The sequence below is a fragment of the Bufo bufo genome, chromosome 7, assembly GCF_905171765.1.
Source record: "Bufo bufo chromosome 7, aBufBuf1.1, whole genome shotgun sequence".
In the NCBI taxonomy this organism is placed as follows: Eukaryota; Metazoa; Chordata; class Amphibia; order Anura; family Bufonidae; genus Bufo; species Bufo bufo.
The window spans coordinates 134184522-134197875 of record NC_053395.1 but is presented as its reverse complement, the minus strand read 5'-3'; the positions used below and the strand labels follow the sequence as shown (position 1 = coordinate 134197875).

The 13354-nt window shown below is 47.6% G+C and overlaps 2 protein-coding genes and 2 non-coding genes across 4 annotated transcripts in view; 3 read left to right on the top strand and 1 right to left on the bottom strand.

Moving 5' to 3' along the window:
- NDUFS1 (NADH:ubiquinone oxidoreductase core subunit S1) overlaps positions 1-1156 on the bottom strand; it is a 46070-nt gene extending 44914 nt beyond the window's left edge. Inside the window, exon 1 of the mRNA XM_040441600.1 lies at positions 915-1156. The gene's annotated coding sequence lies outside the window, so the exon portion shown is untranslated. The remainder of the gene's footprint in view (positions 1-914) is intronic.
- Positions 1157-1300: 144 nt separating this feature from the next.
- EEF1B2 (eukaryotic translation elongation factor 1 beta 2) lies at positions 1301-6804 on the top strand. The gene is made up of 6 exons (XM_040441601.1): positions 1301-1449; positions 2388-2510; positions 2888-3020; positions 3942-4008; positions 4384-4509; positions 6600-6804. Exons 1-6 carry the CDS (start codon positions 1370-1372, stop codon positions 6752-6754), a joined length of 684 nt encoding a protein of 227 aa, XP_040297535.1. The 5' UTR covers positions 1301-1369; the 3' UTR covers positions 6755-6804.
- LOC121009098 lies at positions 2628-2705 on the top strand. Its single transcript, XR_005780693.1, has one exon. It is a non-coding gene; the product is annotated as a small nucleolar RNA SNORD51 (small nucleolar RNA).
- On the top strand, positions 3798-3873 carry LOC121009099. Its single transcript, XR_005780694.1, has one exon. It is a non-coding gene; the product is annotated as a small nucleolar RNA SNORD51 (small nucleolar RNA).
- Positions 6805-13354: the final 6550 nt, after the last annotated feature.

Genomic DNA, 13354 nt, shown 5'->3' with positions numbered 1-13354 from the left:
GTATTCGTCACCAGAGATGACAACTTAGATTCTCCTACTCTCCTGACAGGCTCTCGTCCTCTTTTAGACACGCCAAACACGTTCCTACACTCCTCCGATGAGATCCGCTCAGACAGTGCCACATTGACTAAAGCTTGCCTGGTTTTGCAGTAAGAAAAAAAAAAAAGGCGCATCGGCAAAGTCGGGCTTTAATTTACGCTTCATTTCTTATCCTTTGATAAATCAGGTTTGTCTTTTTTGGCCTGACCTCTAGTGGTCATTTTATTGGAAGACAGATTCAGACTTACTAAAGTGGTCTAAAAAGTATGCGCATGAAAATGTGGCGCAAGTGAGCAGAACTTTGGCGCATATCTCTATGAAAGCAGGCAAATTGTGGTGCAACTCACACCTCAGAGACAGGAAAGTACACCAGCCCTGGGGTGGCGTAGAAATTTGACTGTTTTTCGACAAAATCTGGTGCAAAATTAGGGCAAAAATACACAACCATATTTATCGGTTCACATCCGTTAAGCAATTTGGGATGTGGACCCAACGCATTTCATAGGGCTGGCGGTGTGCGGACACATACGGTGGGGTGAGTGTGTTGCACACAAACATATTGTTTTCTGTGCCCATACGTGGAACCATTCACTCCAATGGGGCCGCAAAAAATGAAAAAACTGAGAGGACTCCATAGGTCACTTTTGGTAAATCTCCTCCACGGTCACACGTATGTATACAGGAGGAGAGCAGTCACCTACAGCACTGGCTGGGGTCACCTATATCACCGTGCCCGGGTGATGGGGCTATAGCAGCGCAGTCAGAGCTGTCAAGGGCACGCGAGTCACCCTGCGTGTGACCCCCTCCTCCCGCCGCCCCGGCCCCGGCCGCACACAGACTGGCGCCCACCACCTCGCCATCCCGGCCTCACTCACCCCGCTGGCTTCCCTTCGGCTTCTGCAGCTATCTGGCCTTACAGACCACAGCAGCGCCAACTTGCCCTCTGTCAATATGGCCGACTCAGCAATCTTCGGAACCGCTCGGAAATGGTAGCGGACGTTCGGCGATGTCCGGAACCTGCTACAACAACTTCCGGAATAAAGCAGCGCGAGGACATTCACAGGTCGGATTCGGAAGTAAACATTCTGTGAACGGCTGACCGGATTGTATTACTTTATTTCATATTACCACGCACGGGTTTTACATTACACGGGTGCACTCCCTTATTAAAAATGGCGGATTTAGGGTTCTGTCAGCTGGCTCGGCTGAGGTCCTCCCCCTGGATGACGCGACAGCGCGTACTGACGTCAGACTATAAAAGCCTCGGCGCCGGGCCTGTGTCTCTCTTTCGCACGCTTCTTCACTGTCGGCAGCAGCAGCAGCAGCAGCAATGGGTTTCGGAGATCTCAAGTCCGCCGCCGGCCTGAAGGTCCTCAACGAGTTTCTGGCCGACAAGAGCTACATCGAGGGGTCAGTGACCGAAGTAAATGTCTCCATTCAGACAGCGCGGTATACGTGCCTGAGCACGGCCATTGTCCGGACTGACACGTGTGCAGCGCTCAGGCCGAGGCCCAGAGTACCCTCCAGGGCACCAGGCTGATGGATGACCTCTATCTATGGCACTGGCAATATTCTGTATAGACAATGGAAATGAATGGCAGTGCTAATGGGCATGCATCTGTGATGGGCAGATATTTCCATGGACTATTGCCTCCCCACCAGTCCCAGACATGCATGCTTGTCAGTAATACAGGGGCACAATCTGAGAGGCCTATGTCACAGGCACAAAGGGGTGAAGTCCAGCCAGCTTGATCAGTAGTGGTAGATGGCCCACAATTGCTCTCCCACCTCACGCATTAGGTTGCAGGACTGTCTACCATTTGTTTGTGGGCACCTTAGGTCTTGTTCGGGTCTGCGCTATGTCCTCCTCCTGGTCAGATGTAACAGAAGCTTTTCTGCAGCTGTGATTTCTGCCTCCATATGAGGCAGTGGAGGAGACTCCATGATGAGTAGATGCTGGTGTTGGTTATCTCTCATGAAGACCAATGGTCTAGAAGTAGTAGCCATCCCCAGGTTCTGAGACCCCTGTGATCGCTGGGGATGTTGTGTGGCTGGAGCCTTGCCTTGGCACACAGCAAGTAAACCAAGCCTGCAGCAGTGTGCCGTACCAGCTGCTTATGGAGGCCTGGTCAGGGCGAAGGTCTCGTCCCTCACACATGGGCCAAAGGGGTCCTCTTATATAGATGCACAGTGCTAGAAGTGGCCAGCCATCTGTACTTGGATGATTGGAGGCTGTTGAATCTGTAGGTCACCATCTGTTTGGTCTGCTTGTATTGGCGTAGCAGGGGCATGGGGCTAGCACTGGGTTGTCCAGTGACTGAGTAATAATGCTGTCTTGTTCTCCTCAGGTATGTGCCATCCCAGGCTGACATAGCGGTCTTTGAAGCCCTGTCTGGTGCTCCCCCTGCTGACCTATTTCATGCACTTCGCTGGTACAACCACATCAAATCTTATGAAAAGCAGAAAGCCAGGTAAGTGCTTGTCTTGATTTTGGGCTGCAGATAGGACAATCCAGTTAAAAGTTAGATACAGTATGGGCACGGAGTGCTCGTCTAGAAGTGCACTCAGTCGAAGGTTTAGGAGATCTGCTGGCAATATGATGAATGAACTAAATCACCATCTTTCGGCTGATATGTGATGCAAATGTTCTTTACTGACTTGACCAGCCTTGGTTAGCTGCCACCTCATGGGTGCAGGACTTCTGGAAGGCTCTGGACCCTGCAGGGTGGCGGTCCTGTAAATATATACTTTATCTACACCAGGGAACTCTTCTGGTGCATAATAGTAAATTAACATTGGGTTTTTTCTTCTGCACTATAAAGCTCAAAGGCTGAATCTTTCATTGTAGCCTACCCGGAGTGAAGAAGCCCTTGGGAAAATACGGCCCGGTGAACATTGAAGACACAACGGACTCTAAGAATGCCAAAGACGACGACGATGATGATGACGACATTGACTTATTCGGCTCAGATGATGAGGAGGTAAGTGCTGGTTGTCTGGTTCCCCCTCTTCAGTTTAATGGCCTGTGTAGTAAATGTATTACCTAGTTTTGTATATTTAATAAAAGCCACATTGTATCACCTTCCATGCTCTCCTGATGTGTCTTGGTAAAAAATTCAGGAATTACCTAGTATTTCTGCATTGTGCTGTTCCGAGGTGTTTCATGGAAACAAGTAGGCTGACTGGTTCTCCAGTGTATTATATAGGGGCACACCTCTGACAGTGGGAATGGGAACACCCTGGTTTGGCATGTCTCCATACATTTCAAGGAATAACAGTGCAGAGTTATAATGTACTTCATGTGGAATGCATATGAGAACATGTCAGGAGAGCGGACAGGTTCTCCTTCTAGAGATCTGATATGTCAGATATCGGAGGGTCCTGGGCATCAGACTCTGGATTGGCACAATCTGCTTCTGTATTTCTGTGCAGATATTACTGTCCTAATGATGGCAGTTGGAAAATTCTGACACAAATGAATGAACACTGGTGAGTCCTGCAGCGCACTCGTTTCAGTTGTAGGAGGTCTATTCCCTTCTGGTTCCTGCTGTTGGCATAGTTCTGTCTTGATCCGTGGACGTTGTGTGATGCTTCAGTACTCGACAGAGCGCTTCTATTGCACGGTTTTGAGCAGTCCATGTGGTGGTTTAGCAGCAGTATCGACTGACTTTTTAAACCATTTTACCACCTTGTATAACTGGAAGAGCAGCATTAGTTTGTTCACAATCCGACTAGACTGACTGTTCCTCTAGTGCTGACTGGTAACGTGATGAATGAACTAAATCACCATCTTTCGGCTGATTCGTGATGCACATGTTCTGTCTGAGCTACCAGTCTAGGCTTTTGGAATCTAAACTGATGAGTCTGGGTTCTACTTGTGACTGTTGATTATTTCATTACAGGAAAGTGAAGAAGCAAAGAGACTCAAAGAGGAGCGATTGGCACAGTATGAATCCAAGAAATCCAAAAGTAAGTGGCATGTGCTTGGCTAACACAAACTAAAGTTAAAAACTGCCGAGGCCTGTATATGTGCCTACCCCGCTGCCTGTGTCCAAGCCTGACTGGTCTTTATGTTGTGAATGCTAGATGATGAATGCTTTGTCCACAGATACTGGTCTGGAATTGTGTGGCAATGTGGCAGTTCCAGCATTCCTCCTGTGGCACAGAAATGTGTTTTATGGACTTTTCCTTTCAGCCTCTCTGAAGGGAGCAATCTATGGAACCAACAATTACTATGTAGATTGAGGGCTTTAGTTTGGGGCCAGTTGGCGTTCAAGCCTCTGCTCATTAACATGTCTGTCAGTTGGGAAGATGTTCAGATATAGCCATTTCTTCTCCCTACAGAACCAGCACTCATTGCTAAGTCTTCTATCCTGCTTGATGTGAAGCCCTGGGATGATGAAACGGATATGGCAAAGCTAGAAGAATGTGTCCGAAGCATCCAGATGGATGGCTTGCTCTGGGGAGCATGTAAGTACCATCATGTACATCTGAAGTTCTGGGCAGACTTTGTGGCATACATGATGAAAGAAATCACCATCTTTCGGCTGACAGTAATGATGAAGCCTTTATTTTCTGACATGCCACATATTGCCTTATGTCATGGTTTAATATCAATGCTCTATCCTCAATAGATCATCCATATCATATTGGTGAGGGTCCAACTTCTGCCCCCCAACTGATCAGCTGTTTAGTTGTGCTCATGAGTGCTGCTTCCGCTTTAAGAATACCTGTGTGCGGTCTCCATAGAGGTGACGGTGTAAAATTACACTGCACCGCTGCTGCAACGGAGCCTTCACACAGGCACTGCTACCTCTTCAAATGGCTGATCAGCAGGTATGCTGGGAGTCAGACCCCTGCTGATCTGATATTCAGGACCTATTGTGAGGATAAATCAATATTTAAAAAAACCACTGCACAACCCCTTTGATGTAGGAGCAGAGTAGAGTCTCTCTAACAATACTCTATGGGTATTGTAGACCTGTTAATGTCTCACTTCGGTAGGTTACATTTATCATGTAGAGAAAGTTAATGTATTGTGACTGTCCATATGGATTCCTTTCCTGGCTGGAGTCACTTTCCTGGGTGGTCGTGCTTGCACACTATAGGAAAAAGCATCAGCCTCTCTGGTGGCCGGGACCGTGGGAGCACACATAGGCTAGTGTTTTTTCCTATAATTGTGCCAGCACGGCCACCACTGATGGATTGCAGGATGGTCTATAGCCATGGAAACAAGCAATGTATAATGTAATAAAAAATGAACCCAGCCAGCAAAGGAATCAATATGGACAATCACAGTAAATCAGTAAGTGCCTTGTATGAACTTCATCTACATGATGTCAATTACTGAAGTGAGACAACCGCTTTAATCTTTAAAATGTTGGACTTGCTAATGACTTGACTATTTAGCTGCTCACGTGCTAGTTCAGGGCTTTTCCTCCTATCCATTGGGCTAGTTTGTTTCAGTTCTTTACTACTGAATTACATGTACATTAAAGGGAATCTGTCACCTATTTTGACCATATAAAACTGTTAACATAGCAAGGTGCAATAAAGTACCTTCATTCCAGCAGGTCTTTCTTTTATTCAACTTTTCATTTAGATGAAAAAGCGATTTTTCTGATATGCAAATGAAGTCTCAAGGTGCCCAGAGGGGCGTTATTACTCTGCTCTAGTGCCCAGTAACGCCCCCCTGCAGTGCCCAGCCCTCCTTTCTTCCAAGCCCAGCATGCCTCCTAAGAAATAAATGTACTCCCACATACTTGCCGAACGGCGGCGCCCCCTCCACTACATTTAATTTATTCACTGCACCATCCTTGCTTCCACCCCTCTTGGCCTCCGAAATCCCGCGCAGTATCGCTGAGTGCCTGCGCCTGTACGATACTCCTGCGGGCAACAGCCTCAATAGTGTCACTGGGCTCGGCGCATGAAATGAAAAGTTGAATAAAAAGACACATGCTGGAATGAAGGTACTTTATTGCACATTGCTATGTTAACGGTTTTATATGGTCAAAATAGGTGACAGATTCCCTTTAAAGTTGCTTAACTACAGTATATAACAAAGCTCTACAGAATGGTCAGCCTCTTTAAACGCAGTATTCCAGTTAATTATCCACAGGATAACCATAAGGAGCCCCACTATTCATCTGAACATGTGCCCCATATCTTGTGAGCCCAGCCACTTCATTCATTTCTGAGGATTCAGAGGTCCTGTTTTTGGATCAGTGGGGGGTCCAAGTTGTGTAGGATTCCCACTAATCCAAGTTATCCTCTATCCTGTGGATAAAGGATGACTACATAGCCAGAATACCCCTTTAAGGTCAAGTGGAGAAACTGACTGTAAAATCAATACTCTTGGGATGTCTGCAGAACATTTCACTGAGTTTTGAGTTCATGACATGGGGTTTAGTGGCAGTGTTGCAGAACATTCAAGTACACTGTGCACTGTTTCTAACAAGAAGAGTATTTGCCGATAGCTGGGCAATGTTAGTGATTTTACAGGGTAGTTATGGGAATGGTGTCCCATAGTTAATTACTTAATTTTTTTCCATCCCCCTCAGCCAAGCTTGTTCCAGTTGGGTACGGCATCAAGAAGTTGCAAATACAGTGTGTTGTCGAAGACGACAAGGTTGGAACAGATGTCCTAGAGGAGAAGATCACAGCATTTGAGGACTTTGTACAGTCCATGGATGTTGCAGCTTTCAACAAGATCTAATACCACAGCTCTTTACTACATTAGGCACTTAATAAATTCCTTGCTTGTAACTTCAAGTGTACTGTCCTCTGTAGCTTTCAACTTTAGACATGTTGCTCATTTTTGTTTAGATGCTCTGTTCAGACTTTATCTTTTGGCTTGAGCTCTAGGGAAGCTTTCTAGGGTGAATTGGGACCTAGTGATTATATGCACCTAATATATGGAAAGTGTCCCTTTGGTATACCCTGGGTCCATGTGTTTGCCATACTCTTACATCATACACTGAATATTTCCCCCCTCCCCCACAACAGCACCACAGAGGGATCCACCCCCAGGGAAAGAAAACCTACAGAATAAAAAGGTGGATTCTCTCTACCTTACCGTCGATCTGGTATTCCTAGGGAGGCCCTTGAGGGCTGGCGGTGCACTGCCGGGCCGGGGTCCATCACACTGCAATGGTGTGCTGGCAGGACCCTAGGATGTGGAGGTGCTCCAGGGGCCCTCTGTATCTTGCAGCAGTTCTTTGCAGGGTAACTTTCGGGGAAAGCTCTGCCCTGCGCGAAGCTCCATCTCGGCACTCTGGACGGAACCTGGTGGAGCAAATGGCACGTGGTCATCCTTGAATGAAGGCTCTGACACGCAGCCTTTTCTATGGGACCGGAGCTCAGCTACTTCTGGGTCAGTGTGTAGTGTGACGTACTTCCGGAAGCACATGGGAATTGTGCTTCCGGTCCCGCGGAATTTAAAAAGACTGGAGCGGCAGGGACGGTGAAGCATAGACCCCCTGCGGTGTAGAGCGGATGATTGTCTGACAAAGAAAGTGCTTCGTGCAGATAGGTTTAAAGAAAGCTCTGCACCTCTTCCTCTCCCTTTCTCCCCCCCCCCCCCTGTTTGGTTAAAGGGGTTGTCAGAGTTCAGATCTGAACCCAGACATACCCTTATTTTCACCCAGGCAGCCCCCCTGAGGCTAGCATCGAAGCATCTCGTGCTCTGATGCGCTCCCTTGCCCTGCGCTTGATCATGCAAGGCAAGGTCTCTATCATAACTCTGCTGAGAAACTTCCACCCGGCAGTGTTTGGTGACTTCACCGGCTCTGATGGGTGGGCTTTAGCGCTGCTCTAGCTGTTTTACTGGCTAGGGCAGTGCTAAATCCCGCCCATCAGTGCCAATGACATCACCCGGCTTCCTGACAGCCCCATGGAGAGCCCTGGTACGTCACCGAATCTCCAAAAAAATGCCTTTTCCCTGCGCGATTTGGCACAGGGCAAAGGAGAGCATCGCCGCATGAACTGCTCCGATGCTGAAGTCGGGGGCTGCCGAGGTGAAAATGAAGGTATGTCCGGGTTCAACTCTGAACCCAGAAACCCCTTTAAAGGGACACTGACAGGCCAAAACAGCATATATAGTTAGATATATCACATTACAGGTCTTATACAGTCTTTTAAAAGCATATAACTATCCCCTGTCCACCTTATAAAGAGCGAAATTTAAAGTTTTATAACCTGCTTCTCTGGTCAGCAATCTGCCCAAGGGGCGGTGTTTCATGTGAAAATGCGCCCAGCCAGCCTTCCCAACTGCCGTTCTTAAGCCCCGCCCAGCTCATCATTATTCACTTCGCTGGGCGGCGGCTAGAACTCTCCCCAGTCCCGATCCTGCACAATTCAATCCTCCGGGCATCGTTCATGCCCAATCTTCTGCGCCGTGCCGTTAGATCGCGCCTGCGTACACACACCAGCCTGCGTCTTCGAGACAGCTGCAGCTGCCTCGAAGACGCAGGCTGGTGTGTGTACGCAGGCGCGATCTAACGGCGGGGCGCAGAAGATTGGGCATGAACGATGCCCGGAGGATTGAATTGCGCAGGATCGGGACTGGGGAGAGTTCTAGCCGCCGCCCAGCGAAGTGAATAATGATGAGCTGGGCGGGGCTTAAGAACGGCAGTTGGGAAGGCTGGCTGGGCGCATTTTCACATGAAACGCCGCCCCTTGGGCAGATTGCTGACCAGAGAAGCAGGTTATAAAACTTTATATTTCGCTCTTTATAAGGTGGACAGGGGATACTTATATGCTTTTAAAAGACTGTATAAGACCTGTAATGTGATATATCTAACTATATATGCTGTTTTGGCCTGTCAGTGTCCCTTTAAAGGGGTTAATGGAAATGTCTATTTCCAAATTATTTTTTTAGGCTGCCTTGCGGTCCAGCTATAATGGAGAAAGAAAAGACACAGGAATCTACAGAGATGGTGGCTCCTGTACTAGGAATATTTGTTACTTCTGGGTAAGTGATTCGTCTGCCTTTTTTCTTACCTTAGTTCTTTGTATTGTCTTTTTCCAGTCAAATCCCAAGAAGATGCTGGGGAAAAAGAAAAAACAAATGTGCTATATGCAAAACATCTTTGTCATCTGCGTACGAAAAGAGGTTATGCCAAAAGTTGTATTGACAAGACTGTCTTGGACGAATCACTGTCACTTTTAGAAAATATTTAATTGCTGATTAAAAAAAGTTGAGTTCCTTGAAACCAAGCAAAATGTAAGGGTTCTGAAAGGGTTAAATACTTTGATTAGCCTATCCCTATCTAATTCAGAGGGAATGGAAAAAGCTATGTAAAAAGGTTATCACTAGATCCTTTAAGTGCAACCCCTTTGGAGAGGAGACATCTGTGTGGGGAAAAGCACCCAAGATGTTGCCATTTCAAAGGTTTCCAAAAAAATCCTCTCCCTTCTGAGGATACTGGTGTTCTTAGGGACAACCTGGATAAAAAATGCTGTGCAGGGCATGGGAAGCATCCACTTCCTCATTCCGTCCTAGCATAGCTGCTACAGTGACTGCCAGAACCTTAGCTCTTTGGTTACAACAGCTAGAAGTCCAGTTAAAGGATAGGTGCCCTAGAGAGCAAATTTTATCTTCTCTGCCCACCTTACAGAAAGCGGCTGATTTTTTTGACAGACGCTTCTGTTGCAGTAAAACTTAGCGCTCAGTCCGCATCGCTTACTAACGCCGCTCGTATTGGAGTGGAGGGGATGTAGCCTCAAAGCAAAAATTGTGGTATTCCCTGCCAGGGAGAGTGTTTATTTGGTCCTGATATAGATGATTTGTTGGAGAAGGCAGCTGATAGAAAGAAATGGTTTCCTACTCCTAACCCTTTTGGAATTTTTTCTTCTAAGTACAGGCAGTCCTTTCGTTCCTTTAGAGGTAACTCAAATGGCACAGATCAAAGACAAGTCCAGAAATTTGGCAGGGAAGGGGTTCTTGTTCGGAAACTCTTCCTCGTCAAATAGGAAACAGTTGCAGAAATGATGCCAGGCTAAAAGTAGGAGGAAGACTAAAATTCTTCCTTCCTGCCTGGAAAAAATTGCAGGACCATGGGTTTTAGACATCACTCAAACCAGAGTTTCCAGGACGTCCCCCATGACAGCACATGGGAGGATGTCCAATCCAATCTCTGTAGGGACAGGAAGTGAGACAGGTTATAAGCCCCCCTTCGCTCCAATCTCCATTGTCTTCCTGTCCCTACTGGGATGGGATGCTGAGACAGGATTTTTTCCAGCGGATTCAGGGTGCTTACCCAGGCACCAGGGGCTAGGTCTGGTCGGGGGTCCCGCGCTCTCCTCACAGCCCAGGTCGGGCGGCGTCCCGCATGGCCCTGCTAGCTCCCCCTTCGGGGGTTCTCTAGCTCTGTCCCGGCCTACCATGGACGGCGGTAGCCGGGACGCTGCAGCCGCTTCTCCTCCGGGAGCTCTGGGCTCAGCAGCGCACTCCTGACCCTGCGACACGGCTTCATGTGACGCGACTATGACGTCACTTCCGGGTCATCCGGAAACAAGATGGCGGCACCCAGTACAAGCGCTAGAGACCCGGAATCCCGGTCTCGCGCTCAGGGGTTGACTCCCACCCCCCCCCCCCTTTTGGGGGTTGAGTCACCCTTATAAGAAAGGAGCAGCGCGGCAGCAGAGGTGGAAGGTAAACCCCAGTGGGGAAGTCTAAGCTGCTGTGTGTCTTCTGAGCCACCATTGAGCCCCAGATGTCAGCCAAATCTGAGATTGTCTGACTCTGCTGCAGCCCATGTAAGTGTTCTCATCCCTATTTTCCTTGGTGTACTCCCCCCAGTCATTTAGGCACAGCCCTTTTTCGGATTTTTTCCTAGGATAAAAAGAGTTCTGGGCAGTCGGCCCTCCAGGATTCCAAAAAGAGACCGAGAAAATGTGCGACTTGTGGGGAAAAAATGCATACATCCTACAAAAAACAGTTGTGTGTCGATTGCATTGCCAAGTTAATGAAGGAGGGACAGCCGTCCTCTCACAGAGCTTAGAAACATTGTCCGTGAAGAGGTGCAGGCTACGGTTTCTTCTCTAAACCCTCCGCCACCCCCTTCTCAGCCCGACTCCCCTCCCTCAAAAAGGAGGACTCTGATTCTGATAATCTAGAAGTCTCAGACGGAGAGATTGAGGAACTCACCATCTCTGCGTCAGGTTCTTCGGATCACTCTAGAAGATTTTTTTTTCTGCTGAAGACCTAGATGCCCTCCTCCATGCGGTTAGAGATGCCATGCAAATAGAGGAAGCTAGCCCTCCCCTATCCATTCAGGATGAAATGTTTGGGGGGGTTAGGGGCAAAAGACTCGCCTATTCCCAGTAAATTCCCATCTGAAGGAAATAATTCTGGAGGAATGGAAGGAGGCTGAAAAGAAATTAATTATACCTAAGGAGTTTAAAAATCGCCTGATATTTAATCCTGAGGATACTAAATTATGGGATGAAGTTCCTAAAATAGACATTCAAGTGGCTAAGGTCACAAGAAAAACCTCCATTCCCTTTGAGGATTCCTCAAATTTAAGAGATCCTATGGATATGAAGACGGAGGGTCTTCTTAAAAAAGCCTGGGAGTGTTCGTCTGCACTCATTAATACCAATATTACTGCCACCTCGGTAGCCAGGTCTATGGGGTTATGGCTGAATCAGCTGGAGAACCCCAAGGGAGGACATACTAGAATCCATTCCCCTTCTTAAAATGGCCACGGCCTATCTGGCGGACGCCTTGGCCGAATCTATTAGAATTTCGGCTAGAAACAGCACCCTGGCAAATACAGCTAGGAGAGCCCTTTGGCTAAGAAGTTGGTCAGGGGACATAGCTTCAAAAAACAAGCTCTGTTCGATCCCTTTCTCAGGTTCACACGTGTTTGGCCCAGTCTTAGATACAATCCTTGAAAGTGCTGCGGACAAGAAGAAAGGTTTTCCAGAGGAGAAACCTAAAAAGACGCAGTCCTTTCGGAAAAATCCAGGCCAGGGACAGCAACAGTATTTTTCAGGTAGAGGGAAAGGCTAGTCGGGCAGGTGGAGCTACCCCAAAGGTGGGAAGGGGAGGGGGTTCCTTCTCAAACCGAACACTTCCTCTTACCAGAACAAATGACGCCAGACCAGTGGGGGGGAGACTTCGGTTCTTCAGTCATCAATGGTCTCTAGTAACTCAGAACCCCTGGGTACTTCAGACAGTACGAGAAGGGTACCAAATAGAATTCAGTCGTCTTCCTCCTCAAAGATTTTGTGTTACCACACCCCAGTCTCCGTCACTAAAAAAACAGATGGTCCAGGACTTAGAAAAACTCTGCACTATGGAAGCAATAGTGCCGGTTCCAAAGCCCCAACAGGGCAGAGGCCACTACTCCAAGCTGTTCTGGGTAAAGAAGCCAGACGGTTCGCTGAGAACTATTATAAACCTGAAGTGCCTGAACAATTGGATTCGATATTTCAGGTTCAAGATGGAGTCTATACGTTCAACAGTTCCACTGATTCCAGCAGGGGCATTAATGTGCACCATCGATCTCAAAGATGCCTACTATCATGTCCCCATACATCCGAGCCACCATCAGTTCCTCAGGTTTGCAGTGATGTTAGACGGCATAATTCATCACTTTCAGTTCCAATGTCTTCCATTCGGGATCTCAAGTGCTCCACGCATTTTCACAAAATTAATAGTAGAAATAATGGCTTTCCTGAGACAACAGGGAATAACAATAATTCCATATTTAGACGACTTCCTCCTAACAGCATCCTCAGAGGTCCTTCTGCAGAACCATCTACAGACGACGTTAGAGGTTCTACAAAATTTAGGCTGGATAATCAACCTAGAGAAATCAGATCTCAGCATGAGCGTAAGAAAGATCTTTCTAGGAACCCTTCTGGACTCCCAAAGACAGATGTCCTTTTGTCCAGAATCAAAACTAATCGCATTTATAGAAGAAATATCCTCCTTCCAAAGAAGAAAACATCTGCTCCTTCAGAGAGGCTATGCGGATACTAGGCTTGATGACATCCTGTATTCAGATGGTCCAGTGGGCTCAGATCCACTCGAGGGCTCTACAAGGTCTAGTTCTTACCAAGTGGGACAAAGACCAGAGGTGTCTAGACAGGAAGATCAAGATTCCAATGTCCATAAAGGAGTCCTTGAACTGGTGGATAACTCCCGTCAACCTGCAGGGAGGGGTACACTGGTTGAGAAGACCTTGCTTGACAGTGGTAACCGATGCCAGCATGACCGGTTGGGGTTCACACATAGAAGACCATTTTTTTCAAGGTTCATGGTCCTTAGCAGAGAGTCAGCGTTCCTCAAACGTAAGGGAGCTAA